The sequence below is a fragment of the Rattus norvegicus genome, chromosome 17 (assembly GCF_021556685.1).
Source record: "Rattus norvegicus strain SHRSP/BbbUtx chromosome 17, alternate assembly SHRSP_T2T, whole genome shotgun sequence".
NCBI classification, from domain to species: domain Eukaryota; kingdom Metazoa; phylum Chordata; class Mammalia; order Rodentia; family Muridae; genus Rattus; species Rattus norvegicus.
This window is the reverse complement of record NC_141550.1, coordinates 53,343,555-53,366,440: the sequence shown is the minus strand read 5'-3', so window position 1 is coordinate 53,366,440 and position 22,886 is coordinate 53,343,555. Positions and strand designations below refer to the sequence as shown.

Genomic DNA, 22,886 nt, shown 5'->3' with positions numbered 1-22,886 from the left:
CTCCAGAGATTTAAAGAATGGACAAAAAGCAAAGTATTGGTAAACTGATAAACTGGTAACTAGGACAAGAACAAAGGCAAGCAAGCAGAAGGACTTACGGGAAGGGGTAGCTAACTGTCTGTGGACAGGCAAGTGGACAACATTTTAGGGATGGGGTAGCTGTGAACTTGCCTAACAGTGATCTTAACAGTGTGAAGAGGGTGTGAGTGGACAGCAAGCATTTGAGGCAGGAGCATCCAACCCTGTAAGTCTGTTAGTCATGAAAGACATCTATGAGAGAGTAGCATGTTCACAACGGGGGTTTGAGATGTCTGGACAGCAAAGTCTTTATTGGTAGGTAGTTTATGAACAGCTTACGCTTATTTCATTTACAAATGAAATTTGGGAATAATTAAAAAAATAAGTTAAAGACTCCAATCTACATACACACATCCATTAACTATTTTCTCCTAGGTCTTAGACTAGAACACAAAGCAATAAGAGCTGTAACCTTACTTTGAATAGTGAGGAGGATCATAATCATAACTTGGCCTTTATCTGGGTTTACCACGAAAGCAGTTAGCAAACAGTGCCGCACAGTTATGTTTTAGTCAAAAATGAGGTTCAGACACAATATGGTCCCATACGGTCCTATCTCTTTGTGACATCATAAGCACCTTATATTTTTTAATATTTGTTCAATGGAACTCCCCGGGGTCATACTTCTCAAAATCCATCCCAACAAGTGGTGCATGGCTGCAAATGATGATGCTTGGAGAGGAATTTAGCTGTCTACTCAGTCTGCAAATCACAATGTGGTGGCCTTAGTAGTTCTAATGACTTACGTGCCAGGAAAGGGTCCCCCTTCCCCATTTGCTTAAAAAGATCTAGCTGTGCCAGTGCCAGAAGTAACTTACTTCAGATGCAATCTCTTGGCCATGAACTTGTCACAGCCGCAGGGCACTCTTGCCTTCCCCTTTACATTCACTAGGGCCTTTTCATGAGACCTGGATGGCTCAGCATGGAAAGCAAGGCCGAGTCAAGTAGTTTCCATTACTGTTTCTGGTTGATCATACCATCTGTAGTCCAGGAGCTACTTAGAGCTTTGGAAAAGCAAGAGTTCCCGCCTTTTGTGTGTGGTGTATGGGTATACGTCTTTGCATGCATACACAGAGGATAGAGGGCATCAGAGGTCCTCTTAGCAATCTCTATGTTGTAGAAATTATGTCTCAAGAGTTTTTATGTTGCCTTAGACCATTTTTTAATATAAAAACTACACATAATTTTCATATTTATAATAAGACTTAAACAGTATAAAAGCTGGGCAGTTGATTATCTTCTATGTTAGAATTTATTTATCGAAAACCCTGAGTTATTTATTAGGTCTTATTTGGGCTGCTTTTAACTTCAATCGGCCAGTCCTCAGGACCGAGCTTTTTTGCTCTCTCCTTCCCCTCACGGTTCTCTTCCAACACCAAGCCCGTGAAACCTAAACCCCATTTATGTTTCTTCTGCCCAGATATTGGCATCTTTATTTACCAATCAGATAACTTGAGGGCAGGGTAACTCGGCATTCTATAGACTCTCTCTGGGGCAAGCCAGCATGTACCTGCAATTCTTCATTATGTATGGGGTTAATGTATGCTTGGGACCATATTTAACTTTTAAGTGGATATTGGGTGTGTAGCAAATGCTTTTAACCACTGAACCACCTCTCTAGCTCCCCCAGCTAATACCTGACTTCATGTTCTGTGACTTTTAGTGTTAGGGCACTTTATGCAATTAATGACGGCAAGGGGTCATCTATTTAGGGAATCTTATCAGGGTATGTCTAGATAAAACCTCAAAATTTATTACTCTCAAATCTTAGAATGGTTACACTGTTGGAGATGACTATGTCTATGGAAAATGCAGTATAGAGCAACACTGACACTTTAAAGACTTCTGTGGGTTTGAGATTTCAATATGGAAACTGATCATGAGGTCCTAGGTTCAAAGCCAAGGACCACAAAGTTTCAAAATAAAAACCCAGCCATCAAATGTTTCTTTGATTCTTAAAGCATGTATTAGTTTACCTACAAAACTATTTCAAATTTTGCTACTCCAATTTCTTAATGTTCTGTGCATTTTAAACAGGGACTTAAGAAACTTGCAGAACATATTGTTCCTTTACAAGGTTCTCCAGCCAGTCTCTCATGAATGCATCTTTCAGCACAGCTAAATACTGGCTAGATAGCAACCGATGCTGTCAGTAAGGGACAATTATCTGGGCTGCTCTCAAGTCAGGCATTTCATAATAACTGCAGGTGGGAAAAAGTGATGAAAAATCTCCTTTCCTGATCCTGGGTCATGGAACAAAAATCTCATTGTGACTCTGTCTATTCTAGATTATATATTTCGTGTCAAAGCAGTAATGTTTTTTTAAATTCTAATGTAAATAACAAGCAAAGTTGCAGTTCAGACAGAAATAGCTTGTCACATTTTGAGAAAATATGGCCAAGTCCTCATTACCTAGAAAACTAAGTAGTTCCTTTTCTTTACAGTTTAGTACAAACTATATTTTTTTCTATTTTTCATGAAATTCAACAACTTTAGCTAATATGTAAATAAGGTGTTTTAGTACTTTGCTTTTTATTATTCATTCAATGACATAAATATTGTGTCAGTTTCTACAGTCTCTTGACTTTAACGTATAGCTATCTATAGATCTGCTTCTACTTATCTATGCTAGCCTTCAGGTTGTTTCTGGCAACTCTGGCTTACTTGCTGGTGAAGAGGTCCCAAACCACCCAATTCCAACAAAACCAGAAAGCAACATTAGGTTTTTTTTCTTGTTCTAAAATGTTTGGTTCTTGTTAGTACAAAAACGACTGATTTTGATTAGAAATTTGAAAATGACAATGAGGATTACTGAGTGTATCTAAAACTAGACAATTTACCAATGACAAAGACAAATGTCATTTCATTTACTAGTGTTAATTCCACACAGGAATTAATCAATCAGTGGTTACCTTATCTAGAACACAATGCTCTAAGTAATACTCCGAGCATTACTTCCTCTGGAAAGGGGGAGATAATTTTACAGTTGTCTCAGGTGCTGTAATATGTCTACTGATATTCCCAGCTGTTTCACCAAGTTGGATGTCTGTTCCAGAATCCAAGTGAGGCTTGGCTTTTCCAAATGCGCATGCTCTTGTGTTCTGCAACATTCTGGATGTGAACAATCCATCCCATTCGGACTCCTGTCAGCATCTGTGCTAATGTCAGCACTAGTGTCACCTCTTGCTTCAACAGCTTTCTCAGGCGGGACTACATGACAAAGGTCCAGATCCTCAATGGAGTCCAATAAATCTGTAATGTGTGGCGGTGACGTAACTGATTTCAGATGTTTGATCACACACTCTTCACACTGGCCAACTGCATCCAGAAGGTTATTTATCTTGCCAATCAGCGTTGAACTATTACCATGAAGGTGACACCAGGAAAGCAAAGCGCTGAGGGGAATATAGGAACAAGAGTTAAATAGGAAAAAAACGAGTCACAGGCATTCAGAGTACTAAATACTACACGCCTTTCTTCGAGACAGTACCATGCAGAGATACTGAACTGATAATGCATGTCAAAATTAAGAAGTGATGATGTAAATAACACTGAAGTTTAGACTCAGTATATCTTAATATGTTAATCACTAGACTTAATATTATAGACGATTTTAAAGAATATCCCTTCATAGCACTGTATTTTTATTTTAAGATTCATTTATTTTAGGTATGTTACCAAGTGGTTGCTGGGAATTGAACTCAGGACCTCTGGAAGAGCAGTCAGTGCTGTTAACCACTGAGCTCTCTCCAGCCCCATCTATTTTTATTTTACATTTTCTTGGCCATGTAACTTATGTGCAGTAAGATATTACTTATAGAAAGAACAAAAAAAGTTTCTTATTTTTCTTTCCTTTTAAAATAGAAAACCTAGACTTGTTAAATTATTAAAGACAAAAAAACATTATCCGGAGTATTTTAGAGTTCGACCTGGGCAACAGCTTACTTTGTCAATGTGACCTCAAGTCACTGTTTTTATCTTGGCACTACTCAGTATTTAGCCTAAGGCATCAGGTAGTTGAAGCAAGCGTCCTAACCCTGACCTATAGCACCAGCCCCACTTTCTTCTTTAAGGATATCAAACAGCTTCTAAATCAGTCATTCTAAATTCGTCACACATTAGAATCACCAACAGAGTTTTAATATTCTTGAAAAGTGTTAAGAATTTGACTCCTAATATATTTCATTATTTTTGTTACTTTTCTAGTAGACCCACCTTCCTCCCTGCTTTTTCATATAATATAATAAAAAAACAACAGTTCTTTCTTTTCTCTTTTCGGTGGGTACTGAACCCAGGGCTGTGTGCATGCTGAGCAAACACCTGAGTTACAACCCTCTTTGAAAATGCCATAGACGTAAAGTGTCAATGGATGCGAAACACTGGGCAGTAAGCTTCCTAAGGTCATAAACATGAAGTGAAGATGAACTCCTGGCCATCTTCCTCTTGTTCTAAACAATACACTCTACTGAATTTTCTAAAAGTCTCAACAAAATTTAAAACTTTTTTTTCCTTTTAAATGTAATTCTTTGCAGTATTTTATTTCTTTATAAGGATAGTCTAAAAAGTATCCCCATCAAAGAGGCCTGCCCAACTCTTAGTCACCATGTGTGCCTGACCTTTGGCTCTAGTTTCTGCCATTATTGCTATGGTATCCTACAGGTATTTAAAGTTCAGGACTCAAATAGGACCTCTTTCTATTAGTAAATATGGCTTTCCCCACGGACTTCTAGCTGACAGACCTTCCATACTGTACTCTACTACATGTGCAGGAAAAACAGCTTTATTTAGAAGCTGAAAACTCCATCATGAGTGATTAGTGCTAGTCTAAATGGCACAAAGGGAACGCATTAGGCACACCTATTAAAATGGATGAACTGACAACAACTCTTAGAAAACTTTTTGAAAGTATCTTATGCTCTGAAGTCATGTATTTAACATCAGGAAAAACACTTTTAAACGTTTTATTTTTACATATTACCTACATTAAAAACCACCATTAGAACCGAGGCTAAACGATTCATCACTTAAGATTTTAAAATTACCTCAATGTTCCCCTGAGTAGTCCGTAGTTTAAAATGACATCGGCACCCTCTTTATAGCCTTGATTGAAGCCCTGTTGAAGGGTTACTGCTTTGCCAGCATCTATCCCATCTCTGTAACCTTCCTAAAAGTAAGGAACCAGTTGTAACGGATGCCAAGGAAACCTTTTCAGGAAAAGCACAGAACCAATTTTGAAAACAAACTTAGGTTTTGATTATGTTAACTGAATTACGATGTGGCAGAGACATAAATAAATCCAAAGCAGAATGTTTCTCCCGAAACCTTATTATTGGTTTATCCTTCCTTATCAAGTTTTATTTTTTAAAAATCTTACTTCCAGGCTGGCCTGGAACTCATTATCCCACTGCCTCACCCTCCTAAGTGATGACAGGCGTTATGACTCCATGTCACATGCTCAACTCACTTTGGAAACCTAGGGTTATTGTGCAAACATTAAACATTAGTTGTTAGGGAATTTTTAAAAACCGTGTTAGAAAAGTCTTCACAAAAATGGAAAAACTGCATGTCTAGTCTCTGGATAACTGGTTAGAACAGGGCAGTTAAGGAGGCTGGCAAGGCCAGGAAGAGGGAACTATTTTAGGAGCAGTGCAGAGGAAGTCTGATTTTAGAAATCTAATCGGAACTGTGGAGTAGAGATTTGTCCCCTTATTATTGGTTTAGCCCCAGACGCCTAAGGCATTTTTGTAATGACATGATGGTTGCTGGACTCAACAAATATTAACTTACTGGAACATTAAAGTAGGGTAGTCACAACTGCCCCTTTAAAAGGGTAATTTAATGGCTAATATACTGGGTAGATGCAGTGCTTATCTTTTGACTATTTACGTAACGTATGTTTACCTATTTTTCTGGAGGGAGGCATTTATTTACTTGCATGCCATAGCTTGAGTGTGAAGGTCAGAAAGTAACTTCCAGAAACCCATTCTGTCCTTCCACGATGTGGGTTTCAGGGATCGAACGCAGATCGTTATACTCTGAATCCACTTCTATGTGGAGACAGATCTTAGCAAGTAGTTCTCACCCAGAAAAAGCACCGATTCTCCCCAGATATTATTAAGAGAGTTTTAATGAGTGTTGAGACAGGTCCGGATCGAATAACGAATTTAACATAAAAACGGAACAGTATTCCCTTCTCTACCTTCCCCTTACCGTCACAGTTCACCTTTCTCAAGCCTTTGTAACACCACGCCTAACTTTGGACTCTCCACCCACTGAACACCTGCGAATCTGCTAGTGAGTGTGTATTTCTCCTCATCTCTTTTCCTCCCCAAACTGCAAACTCTTGAAGGACTGAATAAAGTTCACGTTAGTTGGTCAGTGTCTCTACTCCAAACCCAGCAGGGACTCCGAAAGAACGCGCTTGTTTAAAAGTTATCAACAACCAGAAAATCCTAAGACTGGGGCGACGTTGGGGAGCGCTCGGTCAGAGAGCCGCACTCGTCCGCCCAGGCTTCGGTCAGCGTGCCCCTGCCCGGGGGAGCCTGTGTCCCTCGTGGGAGTCCCTTTTCCCGTGCGTCCCGGGCCCCGCCCATTTACTTGGACTCGTTTCCTCATGTGATCCTGCCATTCCCGCTGCACTAACAGAGATTCGTCTGCTTCCTCATCAAACACGTCCTGGTCTCCAGGGCTGGGGATCTCGGGAGTCGCTCGAAACCAAGACATTGCCAGGAACACCACGAGTCCGGGGCCACCGGAAACGCAGGCAAGTGCTTCCGGTTCGGGGGGCGGGAGGAAAGGGCTTAGGCGTGGGACGAAGGGGCGTGTGCGGCTCCCTGGGCAGCCAGGCGTCTAGGGGCTGGGTCTCCTCCTATGCGTCTGGGTGGGGCGGCGGGGAACGGGGTGGGGGCTGGAAGCTAAGTCCCATCATTCCAGGGTTGAGACTCAGTTTCTGCGAGTGCTGAAGTCATTGGACACCCACGTGCAGCCAAGAACATTAGAATATGAAAGCTGATTCTAGTATCAATTTGAGATTGAGTAATGCGAACACATTTGTAAAACCTGACGTCTCCTCAGTGATTATGACACTTCAGGAATGTGGCTCAAGCATTAGCAACTCCTGGCTCAGAGTACATGTTGAACTGAATACCAGCAGCGTTCTTGTTTTGTCATGTGGTAACTGAATTTTTCTGACAAGTTTTTTGGAATATCTATTTTGTATTAGTCATCATTTTAGGTCTTTGAGGGACAGGAGTAAAAGTTCCCAGTGTCCATGGACTTCCCATTAGTGTAGAAACGGCCAGTTGGCCAACAATAATATATAACTAATAGTTTGAAGACTGTAAGTGATAGGGGAAAAATAACACTGCTGTGAGAGAAGAGGATACAGGTTACTGTTTTAGTTCATTTTACATTTTTGTCCTGAGGACTGAGCCACAAGCCTTGCAAATGAATATATGCTCTGTCAATAAGTTATCCCCTACAGTCCCATTATTATTTTATCTCTTCAGAGAGAATTTTGTATCGCATAAATATATGTGTAAAACTAATTATAAAATGTGTTAAGGTGTATGTATATGGACATCTTAATTAGAAACAAAATGGCAGAACAGGAAGTAATAGAGATAGTGATTGAAATGAGTAAAATACAAAACTCAAAACTACTTCTGTGAATTGGTTCAGTAGGTAAAGCCCCAGGAACTGTGTCAATCGCCATGACTAGTGTGATGGGAGGAGAGAATAAACTCCTACAAATTGTTCTCTGACCTCCACACATGTACTGTTGCACACACGTGCACTCATACACACTCATAGACACACCATAAGAAAATAAATGCAATAAAAAATACAACTCATCCCTTGTTTGATAAGCCCTAAGGGACAGGGTCTCAAGAGATGGTTTAGAGTTAAGAATGCTTGCTGCTTTTCTGGAGGATGCTAATTTGGTTCTGAGCATCTACATGCAGGTGGGTGGTAGCTCACAACTACCTGTAACTCCAGCTCCAGGGAGTCTCAAGCCCTCTCTGGCCTCCAAATGTATATGCAAATACATACAGATACATATAAGTAAAAATAAGTCTTAAAAAAGAAAACAGACAATCCTGTCCTGTCTCTTTCTCATTAAAAAAAAAGCGAGAAAAAATTAAGCAAGACAGGAATTAGGAGGTAACCACCAATGGAGATGAAAAACTATAAATTATTCAAACCCAAGAGCAACACATTTAATCTTTTAAGACAAAGTCTTAAAAGGCCTGAAAACTTACAAGGCCTGAAAACTAGGAGGGTGAGAATAATTTTGAACTTCTGACTCTTCTGTCTCTAACACCCGAGTGCTAGGATTACAGGTGTGCATCAGCATGCCCAGTTCGTGTGCTGCTGGGGATTGGATACAGGGCTTCCAGCATTCATTCCACACCCTTCAATGAATACATACCCTTTATATCAGAGCTATAGTTTAGTCAGTAAAATGATTACATTGCAAGGACAAAGACATGAATTAGAACCCCATAACTCACATTAAAAAAGAAAGCCAGATGTAATAATGTATGTCTGTAATTCTAGATCTTGGTAGGTAGAGACAAGTGGATTCCTTGGGCTTTCTGGTCAGCCAGAATAGTTTACTTGGTGAATAAATTCCAGACCCCCTCACCAAAGGTACATAGTACCTGAGGAATGATGCTGAAGTTGTCCTTTGACATGCACCCTAACATTACTGCACCTGAATACTCACAAGAATGCATATGTGCATGTACACATACACACACACACACACAAGTTGTCTTATTGCATTTTAAACCAGGTCTTTAACTTTCTCTGCTGTGGCCATTCTGCTGCTGTAGTGCCAGAGAAGTTTAAAGATAAAAAACAAACAAACAAAAAAAAAAAACCAAAAAAAAAAACCACAAAGAAAAACAAAACCAAAAACCAAAAACCCGACAGGAGCCAATCTGATGTAACTTATAGATAGCAGGGTCTTTATTTTATTCAGTCTAGCTTGGGCTCCTCACCACCGTCATGCAGGATGGTTTTGGCAGAGAGAGGAGCCTGGAATGTCTATCATGGCAGGGCTTTATAGTAAGCAGCAAGCAGGGGTAAGTGTGTAAGGATCTAATTGGAAAACTACTGTGGCCTTTAACATAATTGGCTGGTGCTAGGAGTCATATTATAAATTTAATTTCTGCTCCCCTCTGCATTGGTGGTCATTAAGCAGGGGTTAGGCTTGTAACCTGGGGGTGTAGGTTGTTGGGGGAATAACCTGGAGATGCTGCTGGTCTTGTTGGGAGTGGGCCTAGAAACTGGAGCTAGGCTTGGGTTTTGTTGGGGGAATAACTTGGAAACTAATGTTAGATACCAGCCTGCTAGTTTACCTGAATTTGAACCTAGGTCAAGTTTTCTAAAACATGAAGTCTGAATTTAAAAGATTTGGCCTTTCACTGTGGCCCCTTTCACTGAGAAATTTTCATACAACTGTTGCAAGATATTTGTTCACATTGTGAACCCCAAGATTGTGAACTGTAAAAACAAAAGCAAAAACAAAAACTGTTTCTAGGTGTGGTATAGCTCAGCCCTTGATGCTAGAGCTTTCTCTTTACTATAAACACGTACCTGTGTGCCTCGGCCTAGCACACACCTTTAATGCAAGAGCTAACTAAAGTCAACCCTAGCTTGAGGTTGAGATCTGGGTTGCTGACACTGTGTGGCATGATGGTGTATGCCGTGCACAGCGTGTGCTTAGATCTAGGCTGCATGAAGTGAACAATCCAATGTGAGCAGCTGCTCCCAGATCCACCCTTCATTCATACACATTTGATTGTGTGTATTTGATTGGTGCTTGTTCTGAGACCTTTGCTGTTGCTGAAGGTTTCACGACTTTCTCATATTCAGTTACATGACCCACTGAATAGAGAGGATCCCTCTCTCTCTCTCTCTCTCTCTCTCTCTCTCTCTCTCTCTCTCTCTGTGTGTGTGTGTATGTGTCTGCACATGCATGTATGCAGCCTATCTGTATGCATTGTATGTGCAGATTTATATATATATACATATATATATGTATATGTGTGTGTGTGTGTGTGTAGGCGGGGAGGGTTAATGTCTGTTGTCTTCTCAATCACTCTCCATCTTATATATATATTTTTTAGAATAAAAATCTGTATTTTTTGTGAGCATATGACTAATGGATTTAAATTCTTTTATTTATTTCCATCTTTATTAAATTGGGTATTTCTTATTTACATTTCAAATGTTATTCCCTTTCCCGGTTTCCAGGCCAACATCCTCCTAACCTCTCCCCCTCCCCTTCTCTCTGGGTGTTCCCCTCCCCAACCTCCCCCCAAGAATCCTGCTCACTGGGGGTCCAGCCTTGGCAGGACCAAGGGCTTCCCCTTCCACTGGTGCTCTTACTAGGATATTCATTGCTACCTATGAGGTCAGAGTCCAGGGTCAGTCCATGTATAGTCTTTAGGTAGTGGCTTAGTCCCTGGAAGCTCTAGTTGCTTGGCATTGTTGTACATATGGGGTCTCGAGCCCCTTCAAGCTCTTCCAGTTCTTTCTCTGATTCCTTCAACGGGGGTCCTATTCTCAGTTCAGTGGTTTGCTGCTGGCATTCGCCTCTGTATTTGCTGTATTCTGGCTGTGTCTCTCAGGAGAGATCTACATCCGGCTCCTGTCGGTCTGCACTTCTTTGCTTCATCCATCTTGTCTAGTTTGGTGGCTGTATATGTATGGGCCACATGTGGGGCAGGCTCTGAATGGGTGTTCCTTCAGTCTTTGTTCTAAACTTTGCCTCCCTATTCCCTCCCAAGGGTATTCTTGTTCCCCTTTTAAATAAGGAGTGAAGCATCCGCATTTTGGTCATCATTCTTGAGTTTCATGTGTTCTGTGCATCTAGGGTTATTTGAGCATTTGGGCTAATATCCACTTATCAATGAGTGCATACCATGTGTGTTTTTCTGTGATTGGGTTACCTCACTCAGGAGGATATTTTCCAGTTCCATCCATTTGCCTATGAAATTCATGAAGTCATTGTTTTGATAGCTGAGTAGTATTCCATTGTGTAGATGTACCACATTTTCTGTATCCATTCCTCTGTTGAAGGGCATCTGGGTTCTTTCCAGCTTCTGGCTATTATAAATAAGGCTGCAATGAACATAGTGGAGCACATGTCTTTTTTATATGTTGGGGCATCTTGTGGGTATATGCCCAAGAGAGGTATAGCTGGATCCTCAGGTAGTTCAATGTCCAATTTTCTGAGGAACCTCCAGACTGATTTCCAGAATGGTTGTACCAGTCTGCAATCCCACCAACAATGGAGGAGTTTTCCTCTTTCTCCGCATCCTCACCAGCATCTGCTGTCACCTGAGTTTTTGATCTTAGCCATTCTCTCTGGTGTGAGGTGAAATCACAGGGTCGTTTTGATTTGCATTTCCCTTATGACTAAAGATGTTGAACATTTCTTTAGGTGTTTCTCAGCCATTCGGCATTCCTCAGCTGTGAATTCTTTGTTTAGCTCTGAATCCCATTTTTAATAGGGTTATTTGTCTCCCTGCGGTCTAACTTCTTGAGTTCTTTGTATATTTTGGATATATGCCCTCTATCTGTTGTAGGATTGGTAAAGATCTTTTCCCAATCTATTGGTTGCCGTTTTGTCCTAACCACAGTGTCCTTTGCCTTACAGAAGCTTTGCAGTTTTATGAGATCCCATTTGTCCATTCTTGATGTTAGAGCCTTCCATCTTATATTTTAAGACAGTTTCTCACTGGCAGTCACGAGTAGGATAAGCTGACTGGCCAGTGAGCACCAGGAATTTGACCCACTGTCACCTAGCACCACCACACCTGGCTTTTATGTAGTTGCCATGGATCTGAACTCATGTCCTTAGCTTGTGCGACAGGCACTTTATCAAGTGATTCATGTCTCCAGCTACAGCTGCACTTTAAAAGTGTTCTGTATATTCTGAATATAAGACCCAAGTCAGGTTCATGTATGCAGTTTTATTCTGTCTGTTAATTATACCCATTAAGGAACAGGAATGCATGAGAACAGTGGGACCAGGAACTAAGGCAAGGAGATATAGTCAGGCAAAGTAAGCTATCAGAAAGTCATGCTAATCAGCTTCCATGACAGGGAAGGGAGGCGGGATCGAAGCTCTGGGTTGCAGTGTGTATTTCATGATGTCTTAGCTAATGTATGAAGTGCTTTGCAGAAAAGAACAAGGCGAGTCATACATCTGGCGCACGTGGACGTGTCATGCTCCCTTGTCAGCTCAGTTATGCTGAGGACTGTCCGGGAAGAGTGTGGCCGTGGCTAGGAAACCACCGCAGATCTCATAAATACTGATGCCGTCAACAACCAGACAATCTTTCAATGTCCTTTTTATGTGTATTATTCTATTGTTTCCAAAATTGAATCCCCACTCTTTAAAGGGAAAAAAAATCTCATAAATAAGTATGACACTTGCATAAATTTTGATGTCATGACATGAATTTACCCAGGAGGATTGAGGAACTGTATCTTGCTGCTCAGTTGGTTTCCTATAAACACAGTCTAATGGGGTCAGCCTTTAGGATTCGCCACATCTTTCTCCTCGGTCTCCCGGTTGTCATTCAGCTTTGTCTTTACTTTAAAAGACTCCAACAATTCTTCTTTATGTCTTTCTATTTCTCGTCTCCTGCTGAGTTTCATTCTTTATCTTTGTTTCCCACACTTCAGATGTGCCTCTTGCAAAGTGCTCCTTGGTAGTTGACATAATAAACTCCAAGAGGGCACAAACCTTTCTTGGAATCTCCGGAATTTCTGGCACCGGGCACTTAATCATTCAGCTTTGGTAACTAAGCAGCAGAAGATGTCTTTAAAACCAAGGAAACATGGTTTCCTGCTTTTTCCTCTTAAACTTTTACAAATTCGTCTTTAGTGTTCAGTAATAGATTCCCGTATTAGCACATTGAGTGGCTTTTATCAAGTTGGTTCAAAGGTTATGCAACATGTATTAGAAAATTAATATGGGTGTGAATAGATGGGAGAGCATTAAAAACACAGCGACTGCAGAGAGAGGTTGATATGAGGATGGTATGAAGATTCTAGGCACCTGCCTCCTTTATTTTAGTTTGTCTGTGGAAAACTAAAGTCAAGCCAGCTATCAAAGAGAGGAGGAAAGGTACTTTTAAATTCAACCCAGATCACTTGTTGAGCACTAGAAAAAAAGTGAAGGAGGAATGCCATACAGGAGTCTATCTGTTCTTTCTAATAGCTTGCAGATGGGCTCTCTATGTGTATGTGTATGTGTATGTGTATGTGTATGTGTATGTGTATGTGTATGTGTATGTGTATGTGTGTGTGTGTGTGTGTGTATGTGTATGTGTATGTGTATGTGTATATCTACATCTATATCTATATCTATCTTTTGAGGTTATTTCTTTATATCCCTCTTTCCCTGTACAACTGAGCCTCTTGAAAGTCCCTTCTGTACCTCTCACTTTTCACATCCCTGGTATCTGGCTTCCAGTCCCTCTACACTGTTGAAATAAGCAGGGATCTGCAGGTAAAGGCACCTCAAGGTTATCTTCACATGACTTTCAGATCTGTGCTCTTGGGATAAGCTCTGGCTAACTGCCCTCAGGGGTTCTCTGCTGAAATTTACTACAGGAATTGCAATGTATCATGTGACCTTATCTTTTCCTCTTTTAATGCTCTTGCTTCCCTTATGTTCTCTAGCTTCTTGCCGTTCATATGGAGGTGTCAACACCTATAACATCACATTACCTGGGAAGTTCGTCAGAAATGCAGAGTTTCTGGTTCCCAGCCTGAAGTACAGAATCAGTCTCTCTCCATCCTGGGTGATGGCTGCATAGCTAAGTCTGAGGACCTTCAGTGGCTCCATTGCCTCCCAATGCCCAAGCCAGGAGCGTGAATCCTCCTCCTCTCTCTGGACACATCACTGTGTCTTCAGCATTTACCATGTCTTAGAGACTGCTCATATCTACTCATTCTTCTGCATCCCCACCGACACTTCCCTAGACATTACAACAGCTGCCTTCACCGATCTTCCTGCTTTGTGTCCCCGTTTCTCTGTTTTCCTACTCAGTCAGAGCATTATCTCTGAAGCAAAATCTGATAGAATTTCTTGCTTAATGTTGCCCAATACCTCCTGACCACTCTTAAGATAAAAGTATGACCTACGTGGCCAACCATGTCAGGTGTGATCTGGTACCCATCAGTTTGCCACATGATGTTTCCTCTGTGTGGGAATGTATCTTCTTCTCCTAATGCTTTCTAGTTACGTTTGTGATTTTAGCTTAAAATTTCAATTCCATCTAGAAGGTTTTTTTCTGATCTGGAGGCCTGAAACAAACAGAGATGAATGCTGGTGCTAAGCTTTTTATGTGGTCCAGGGTATGATGGGACCCAGTTTTTTAAGTGGGTCTTCCCACATCCATTAACTCAGTCAAGATAACATCTTACAGGTAAAGCCAGAGACTATCCAGTCTAGGTAATTGCTCACTTACTTGAAGCAGAAAGACTGCTTTGGGAATGGAATTTGGAGTTTTTTCCCCCACCATTAGATATAGGAAAGACATCACTTAAACTGTTGCCTATCTCTGCTCTTCCTTCTGGTTCCCCATACAACTACCTGATTTGTTGGCACATGAGTAGGACATCCATGAGTAATTATGGCCATTGCTAGTAAGTGGCAACGATGCTCTTCACTTCCCAGCTTAGGTCTTGAACTCCTGCCCTACCCTACCCTGCCCCGCCCCAGGCAGTAATTCTGGTGGTCACATACTCTAAGAAACAGACTGGGATGGCTCATTTTCAGTATGAGGTATGGTTAGCTTTGTGTCCTAAACCAATGAGATGGTCATTTGGGAAGGAGGTCTTGACTTATGAGAGAAAAGGACAGGAATTTCTCATAATTGGGGGATGTTAAACACCATTATCTTATGCCAGGTCAATACTCCAGCCTTTTTGCTTTTTGTCTCTGCTCTGATGTCACTTTCTACAGAATGGTATATTTAAAATGTTTAGTTTTTTTTCCCCCTTCCATGTTAGCATGCCTATTGATATTGTCATTGTTCAGGTCTTGTTCAAACAGCCATTTCTAGGACCTAACCTCAAAGCAGACTTCCAGTTCCTCTGGCTCTTACAATCATTCCATCCTCTCTTCCATGATGTTCCCTGAGCCCTAGGTGCAGGAACTGTGTTGTCGATGCACCCACTGAGGTTCCCTACTATCCATTAATTGCTACATTCTGTCCGGCTGTGGGTTTCTGTAACGGTCTCCATTTACAAAGAGAAGCTTCTCTGAAGAGGGAGTGAGAGCTGCACTGACCTGTGGGTATAAGGCTAAGTTTCAGAACACGGTTAGGTTTATGCTGATCTAGTAAAGCAGTCACTAGTAGGTTCTTATCTGATCCCCATGAGCTACCTACTTCCAGATAGTTCGCTAGGTTTACAGTACCAGGAAGAATTTCCTCGTGTCAGTCCAGCTCTTGGTTGCTTCCTTTAGGGGTACGTTGTCATGTTGGTCATTGGTGGTTCATATGTGTCACAACTGGATAGGACATTGATTGTTCTCCTCCCTTGGCAGCTTACATAGTACTTTCTGGTACTTCACAGACAGAAGTTTTTGGGTTATATCCAGCTCAGATAATCTGAATCCTATGTCCTAAGTGTGAGGTGTCTTCAGCTATAGGGGCTTATCTTCAACTTCTGAGAGCTAATCACAGGCAGCACCAATATCTTACATTGTTTGGAAAGTCACGTGGACTGCCATGACCAACAATTCAAACAGTGGTTTCTCATGTCTAGTTCTGGGCTTTTTGTTTTTTTAAGATAGTTCATGTCTCTTGTAGGGAGCACTGTCAGCTCAGGTAGTATAACTTGTTTAAGACTTACTTTAAGTTTAGTATAATATATATATATATATATATATGTATATATGCCTAAAAAGATATATAAGAGTTAATACATATATAAAATATATAAATATGTATATATGGTGTATATATATTTGATACATATAATACAGCTACTTAAAAGATAAATAAGATATATTAGGTATGTGTATGTATATATATCTAAAAAGATATAAAGATATACACCTTATATATAAATATATGTATATATACCTAAAAGATATATGAGATATGTCTTATATAAAAATATATATCTCAGACATTAATATATATTTTTATATATGATATATAACACATATATATTATATATATATATTTACTCCCACACCTGATATTCCTCAGGGAAATCAAACACATATATGCATGTATAAAAATACATATATGCATATATATATGAGGTATATATCTTATATATCTTTATATATCTTATATGTCTTTATATATCTTATTAATTTATATACACATGTATACATATATTTATATATAGGACATGTATATATCTTTTTAGGTATATATATTTATTTACACACATATATAAGATACATATCTTCTTAGATAATTATATCTTTTTATGTAACTATAAAATAATGTGATTTCTCAAGGTTTTATCAAAAAGAACTTTGGTGTTATTTGACTCCCTCCTCTTTCTCTTTCTGTATTGATGTCCCTCTCCAATTAGAGTTCCCTCTCCACTTTCCATTTCCTCCTTTATATCAACTGTATCTTGCGTTTCTTTCTTGTACTCCTCCCTTCATGGTCCCTTTATAGTTTCCTGGTTTCTCTGTTTACTCTGTAATGAATACTCGCATTTGAAGATTTGGAACTAGCAACCCTAGGAGAGATCATATGGTGTTTCTGTTTCTAGGCTTAGGTTACCTCACCCAATATGATCTTTTATAGATATATTTATATACTTACAAATAGACATGCTAACTCGGAGGGAGTAAAATACCTTAGGGGAGGTCTCACCCCTAGACAAAGGACCACATGCAACTAACGATTGCAGAGAGAGAGAGAGAGAGAGAGAGAGAGAGAGAGAGAGAGAGAGAGAGAATTAGCCTTGCTCAAGGATGAGCCCCTAATTGTTTATCTAATATAAAGTAGTCAGCCCTGAAATCATATACACATAAACAACCAAAGTAGACTCAGAAGGTTATATTTTTGTGTATCTCTGTACACACACACACATACACACACACACACACACACACACACACACACACACAATCATCATCATCATCAAGGAAAAGGAGACCATTACTTTGAGCAGGAGTGAAGGATAGGCTTATATTTAAATAAATTCTCAAAAATCACACAACAAAATAGAAACCCTACCCTATTCTCTTTACTTTGGTATTGCCTTATTTCCAACACATATGGAGATGGTGGAGTTACGGATACAAGCAGCCTGAACATCTGAGCCACCTCGGAAGGCAGCTGGACCGAGGCAGACTTTGTATAGGGTAAATGGCCTTCGTTAGTTTAGCTGTTAGGATTTAGGGCTGAACATGCTGTTACTTAGGAGCGCCCGCAGATGACAAGTGCTGTGTGTGCTTCATGTGCTCTGCCTGCGTTGTCCTCATGCACTCAGTGGCTTCAAACAGCAGCTCAGTGTTTTTGTTCTCTCTGTACTCATTGGTGCTTCGTGCACAGTGTGCCTAAAATAGAAATGTTCTCTTTCTGCTAAACATCTTATCTGTCCCCTGCCTTTTCTGTATAGATAGTGCCACCATCTTGCTCTCCTTCCCTTGACTTGCAATAGAACATGGGCCGAAAAGCACAAGATGGCCTGTCTATAAGTGGAATAGTATTCAGCTATAAATGTCCTGTTTATATGTGCTACAGCAGGCAATGAGCTAATCACAAGAGGCCATGTAGTGATTTCATGGTGTCGGCAGAAAGGCAGAAAATCAATTAGCAGTTACTAGGTGATGCGAGATTACTGTTGATGGCGGTAAGAGTTCTTTCTGGAGTAGAAAAAGAATTCTGGCTAGTTAATGTTTATAGTGAGGTCTCTCTCTCTCTCTAATATATATATACCTAGTCGACTGAATACTTTATCTATTCAGCTATTCATTGTACATTGCTGCAAAGTGCAGCTAATTTGAAATTTACTGTATAGCCAAGACTAGCTTTGAACTTGGACCCTCAGCTATTCTTCCAAAGGATTGCAGTCCTATGCTACTATGCCCGACACTGAATTGTATATTTTCATGATGACTTTTATGGCATGTGAACTATCTTAATTTGAAATAATTAGCAGTAGAAAAGAAATAAAATTTGAACAATCACTAGATCTCACTTTAAACAAAGCAGATGATTGGGTGTCCTTGTTGAAAATGGTCTTATTTTATGTAGTTATGGTGTAAACTACATAAATACACCATTAATATTTGAAGAGCAGAGAATCTCTAATATTGATCTAACTCAATATTTATACCACTAAAGCTAACTTCAACGGTACAATTTATGTTATGCGACAGCATATCACGCTGGCTAGTAGGATCTTGTTCTTCCGGCTTGTCTTTATTTTAGCTTCTTCCACTGCTATGATTTCTTCAAAACCAAACACTCCCCATTCTCTTCCATTCTTTGTGGAAATGGTGACACACATTTTAGAAGTGCACAGTCTGCTAAGCTTTGATGCACACACATACCTGTAAGGCGTCACTGGGCATATCTATCAATAGCTTTCTTTTTCATGTGCCGCCCACCCTGTCTATTGCTCTTATCCCACACCTGCTGCTCCTCAGGCAATCACAGAGCCTCTTGCTGTCACTACGCTAGCGTGCATTTTCCAGGATGTCATTAAATGAGCAGTGTATTTATTTATTTATTTATTTATTTATTTATTTATTTATTTATTTATTTATTTATTTTGGTCATGGCTGATTTTGAAATTTACCGATGCTGTGTATGTCAATAGCTTTCTTTTCCTTGCCGAGTCGTAGTATGATTAATGGATATACCACAGTTTGACTATTACTCACAACCTCAAACAAATACCTGCCCCCCTCAACTTTGCTCATTTACAGGACAAAGTGCTGATAAGACCATTCATGTAATTCTTTGTGTTGGCACATGCTCCCTCCCGCCCCCGTTGTGTAAGTATCTAGGAGTACAGTGCTTATTTCGTGAATGATTGTGATATTTCTGGCATATAACGCCTTCTTAAAAAAGACATATTTACTTATTTTACGTATATGAGTACACAGTAACTGTCTTCAGGCACGCCAGAAGAGGACATCAGATCCCATTACAGATGGTTGTGAGCCACCATGTGGGTGCTGGGAATTGAACTCAGGACCTCTGGAAGAGCATTCAGTGCTCTTAGCCACTCTCCAGCCCTGGCATATAACACCTCCGTATAGCAGTACCATCTGTACCAGGAGCATGTGGCATGTTCAGTGTTGTGACGTGAGTCACTCTGGTGACTGTGTGGTGTCTCAGTGGTGTTAAATTTGTGATAAGCATGTTCTCATTCCTCTATGTTCTTAGGAGAAGTATTGGTTTAACATTTTGAGCAGCCTGTTTTCATAATAAACAGCAAAGGTTGAGACACAAAGTCACATCAAGAAACTGAAGCCTTCTTATACCCTCACAGAGTAGATCGTTTTATTAAAAAAATCAATTTTACTTTTGTGGAGTTTTTCACCCAAGGGAGTTTCTTTTCACAAGTGATGTTTTGTGAGAACAAATAATACAAAAGAGTGGCAGTCTGGGCTCCTGGGGCATTTCTAAATATGTTGTTCTTTCTTATGGCAGGTGATGAGGTTTGGTTTTGCGGTCTACTGTAATGCTAAGTAAGACCTGGGGCCTGCACAGAGACCTGTGACCCTGCCCTCACATTATTTCTGGTTGGTAAATAGAGATGCCAACAGCTAATCACTGGGTAGAAGAAACATAGGTGGGGTTTAGGTTTTGTGCTGGGGTTGGAGGAGCACCAGGAGGGAAAGAAGAAGGTGAATGGAGGAGGGAGAAGCCGCCATGGTTAGGAGTCAAGGAAGCATGGCCCTAAGGGCTGGCCAATTAACGTTAAGAGCAGCCCAGGTGAACATAGTAATAACTCGGGGCTATAGATAGAGAGTAGACTAGTAGCATAGAGGGTAGGTACCTGCCCAGCTCTTGTGCTGTTTAAGGTTTACTGTAAATACAAAGGTTATATGTGTCTTGTATCTGGGAATTAAATGGTCAAAGGTGAGGTGGAAATACTGCTTTGGGCTTCAAAACTTCTACAACAAGCACCTCCTTGATTAGGTCCTACAGGAAGAAGCTTCTTTGGTAGAGCACCACTTCTGTTTCAGTTGGATAGGCAGTTTTTTTTCTTCAGTTTGTATAAATCATGCAACTGGTTATATTTTGCTTTCTTTCTGGACTATGAGTATCTTTAAGCTTGTGGCCTATCTCTAAAAACCACAGCTGGTGGCTTATACCTCTAGTGAAATCTTCACTCATCTGCCTGTTACATGCTTACTTTTACCTTTCTTATTTTAAAAATACCTTGCTTATAGGATTTTGGAAACTGTTTTATAACCTTGCATGTGTGCACACACACTCCTGCATATGTGTGCAAAAGATGGGGTAAATGAAGAACTTCTGTGAATCAATCTTTGGTGGGGGTGGGGTGGTAAGATAGCATATATTTTATGTGACTCAGGAAGAATTGCTATCCTCTGTGACATTTATTATCCTGGGACTCACTCTGTAGACCAGGCTGGCCTCACTTAGGGATCCACCTTTGGCTTCCAAGAGCTGTGATTAAAGGTTATGTGCCAGCACTGCCTGGTTATTTGTTTATGATTTTATTAATTTTTTAAATTTAAGCTTTTATTTTATTTATGTGTATAGGTGTTTTGCCTGCATGTATGTTTGTGTATCACATGTGTTTCTGGCTCCTGTGGAGGCCAGAAAAGAAAGTTGGACTCCCTAGAATTGGAATTCCAGGAGGCTTTGAGCTGCCATGTAGGTGCTGGGATGGACTCAGATCCCCTGCCAGAACAGCCAGTGCTCCTAACCGCCGAACCATCCCTCTAGTCCCAAGAAGGAGGATTTTATTTCTTCATCCTTAACACCCTTCTGTAGATTGAACCATTCCCCACTCAATCAGTATGAGTTATGTTTCTGCCTTTCTCCATTTTCTCCTTGTCATACTCACCAATATTTGAGGTAGTAAATATTCCACATGTTGTTTGTTGAAACATCCTTTTGGTTTTAAAATTCTGTTTCTTCTCCTCCTCATTTTCTTTTTTCAGCTTTATTTGCCTTTTTGAACATCTACAGCACTGCCCCCCATCTGGGGCTTTTGTAATGCTGTTATCTCTTGATGAAACAAATTTTCTTCCTGTCCTCTCTCATGTCTTTCAGGGCTATGCGCAATGAGAGGCTTTTACCTAATTAACTTAGTGTTAAGCAGAACTCCTAATCATTTCCCCCTTTTTGATTTTGTCCCACTTTCTTTATTGTGACAGTGGCACACTGTTATTGGCTGCCTTGGCTTCTCTATGAGAGTAGAAATGCAGTGTTTTATTTATTACTTTATCCCCAGTTTCTGGAACAGCGTGTGGGGCTAGGCACTTACTAAATATCTGTCCAATGAGTAAGTGGATGGGTAAAGTAGATTCTTAATTTCTACCCTACACAATTCTCTTAAAAATGTATTTTGACCATGCTTATGATTAGTGAGTATTTTTTATTTTTGGTAAGAAATTGTGTTAGGACACATAGTCTATATGTATGGGACATAAGAGAGTGGTGTAAATTTACTCAATATTATGAACATTAGCATACATATGTCGACAGCCTGTAGCCTATTCTTGTCTCTCTCTTTGTCCTTCTACTTTCCTAAGTAAACAGCACTCAGGTTGCACTCTATTGGCAAATGCCTCCAGTTTTACAATGTCTTCCAGAGTAAATGAACACTGTTTCAGCACACTTACTCAGGAACACTCAAATACACTTGCTCTTCTTTTTAGCTTGAAGATGTTTCCGCCCTCTACAGAGCTTCTTATCCCTTCAACCCAGCTAAAAAACACACAAGCTAAATTCCAAGTTGTAAGTGAGACTGTCAACTTCTTCTAGGGTGGTATGACAGCTTGGGTGCAGGACCAGGCCCCAGCCTAGGCTTGTTCTAGTAGCTTACAAGTCTATAGGATGACATCTCTCATCTAAGAGGAACCATTCACTCACAAAGGACCACCAGACTAAGATGTTGGAAACATTACAGCAATAAGGGCATTTGAGATGATCTAGCAAACATGAGAAACACTGAAAGAAAAATATGACTTTCCTAAAACCTAAAGGACAGATTTTACACAGCCTAGATCAGAAAACTTCCTACTTCACAAAAGGCCCCTTCCCTACTGATCTTTGAATCATGTTCCCTTGTGGTCAGCATCACTGAAGGAAACATGGTCCTCCATGATGGAAAATATGTTTTTCTTTAAATAATTTTATTTATTTATTTATTTATTTATTTATTTATTTATTTATTTGGTCTGGAGAGATGGCACAGTAGTTGAGAGGACTTACTGCTCTTACAGAAGATCATGGTTGCTGGGAACCAGCAACCACACCAAGTATCTAACAGCTTATTAATACGTATTTAAGTTTAGCTTCAAAAGTTGGCCAACATTGATCTAGTGTAAATATGATCTAGGCCAACATTGCCCAGTGTAAATATGCTGTTTGAATGACTTTATGTTTTAATAGGACCTAGATATTCAAAGCCTACATCTATTACTTCTTAGCATCATGTTGCTAGGTAAGTGATTCACTGTGTCTGGATGCTGGCTTCTACCACTGGGATAATTATTCTCCTCTGTAGTGTTGATACTAGGATTTAGTGAAATTACACAATAAGGGCTGACTCAACCTTGTTCTGCTTAATAAATGCTGGTTGTC

General features: G+C 40.1%; 1 protein-coding gene and 1 long non-coding RNA gene across 2 annotated transcripts in view; one reads left to right on the top strand and one right to left on the bottom strand.

The window, feature by feature from the left end:
* Positions 1–301: 301 nt before the first annotated feature.
* Positions 302–6,814, bottom strand: Yae1 (YAE1 maturation factor of ABCE1). The gene is made up of 3 exons (NM_001107356.2): positions 6,676–6,814; positions 5,121–5,242; positions 302–3,473 (listed from the first exon to the last, which is right to left on the bottom strand). The coding sequence occupies exons 1-3, from the start codon at positions 6,799–6,801 to the stop codon at positions 3,059–3,061; spliced, it is 663 nt and encodes a 220-aa protein (NP_001100826.1). The 5' UTR covers positions 6,802–6,814; the 3' UTR covers positions 302–3,058.
* LOC148000187 (uncharacterized) overlaps positions 6,711–22,886 on the top strand; it is a 103,668-nt gene continuing 87,492 nt past the window's right edge. The window contains exon 1 of the long non-coding RNA XR_015641694.1: positions 6,711–6,841. This is a non-coding gene — a long non-coding RNA (uncharacterized LOC148000187). The remainder of the gene's footprint in view (positions 6,842–22,886) is intronic.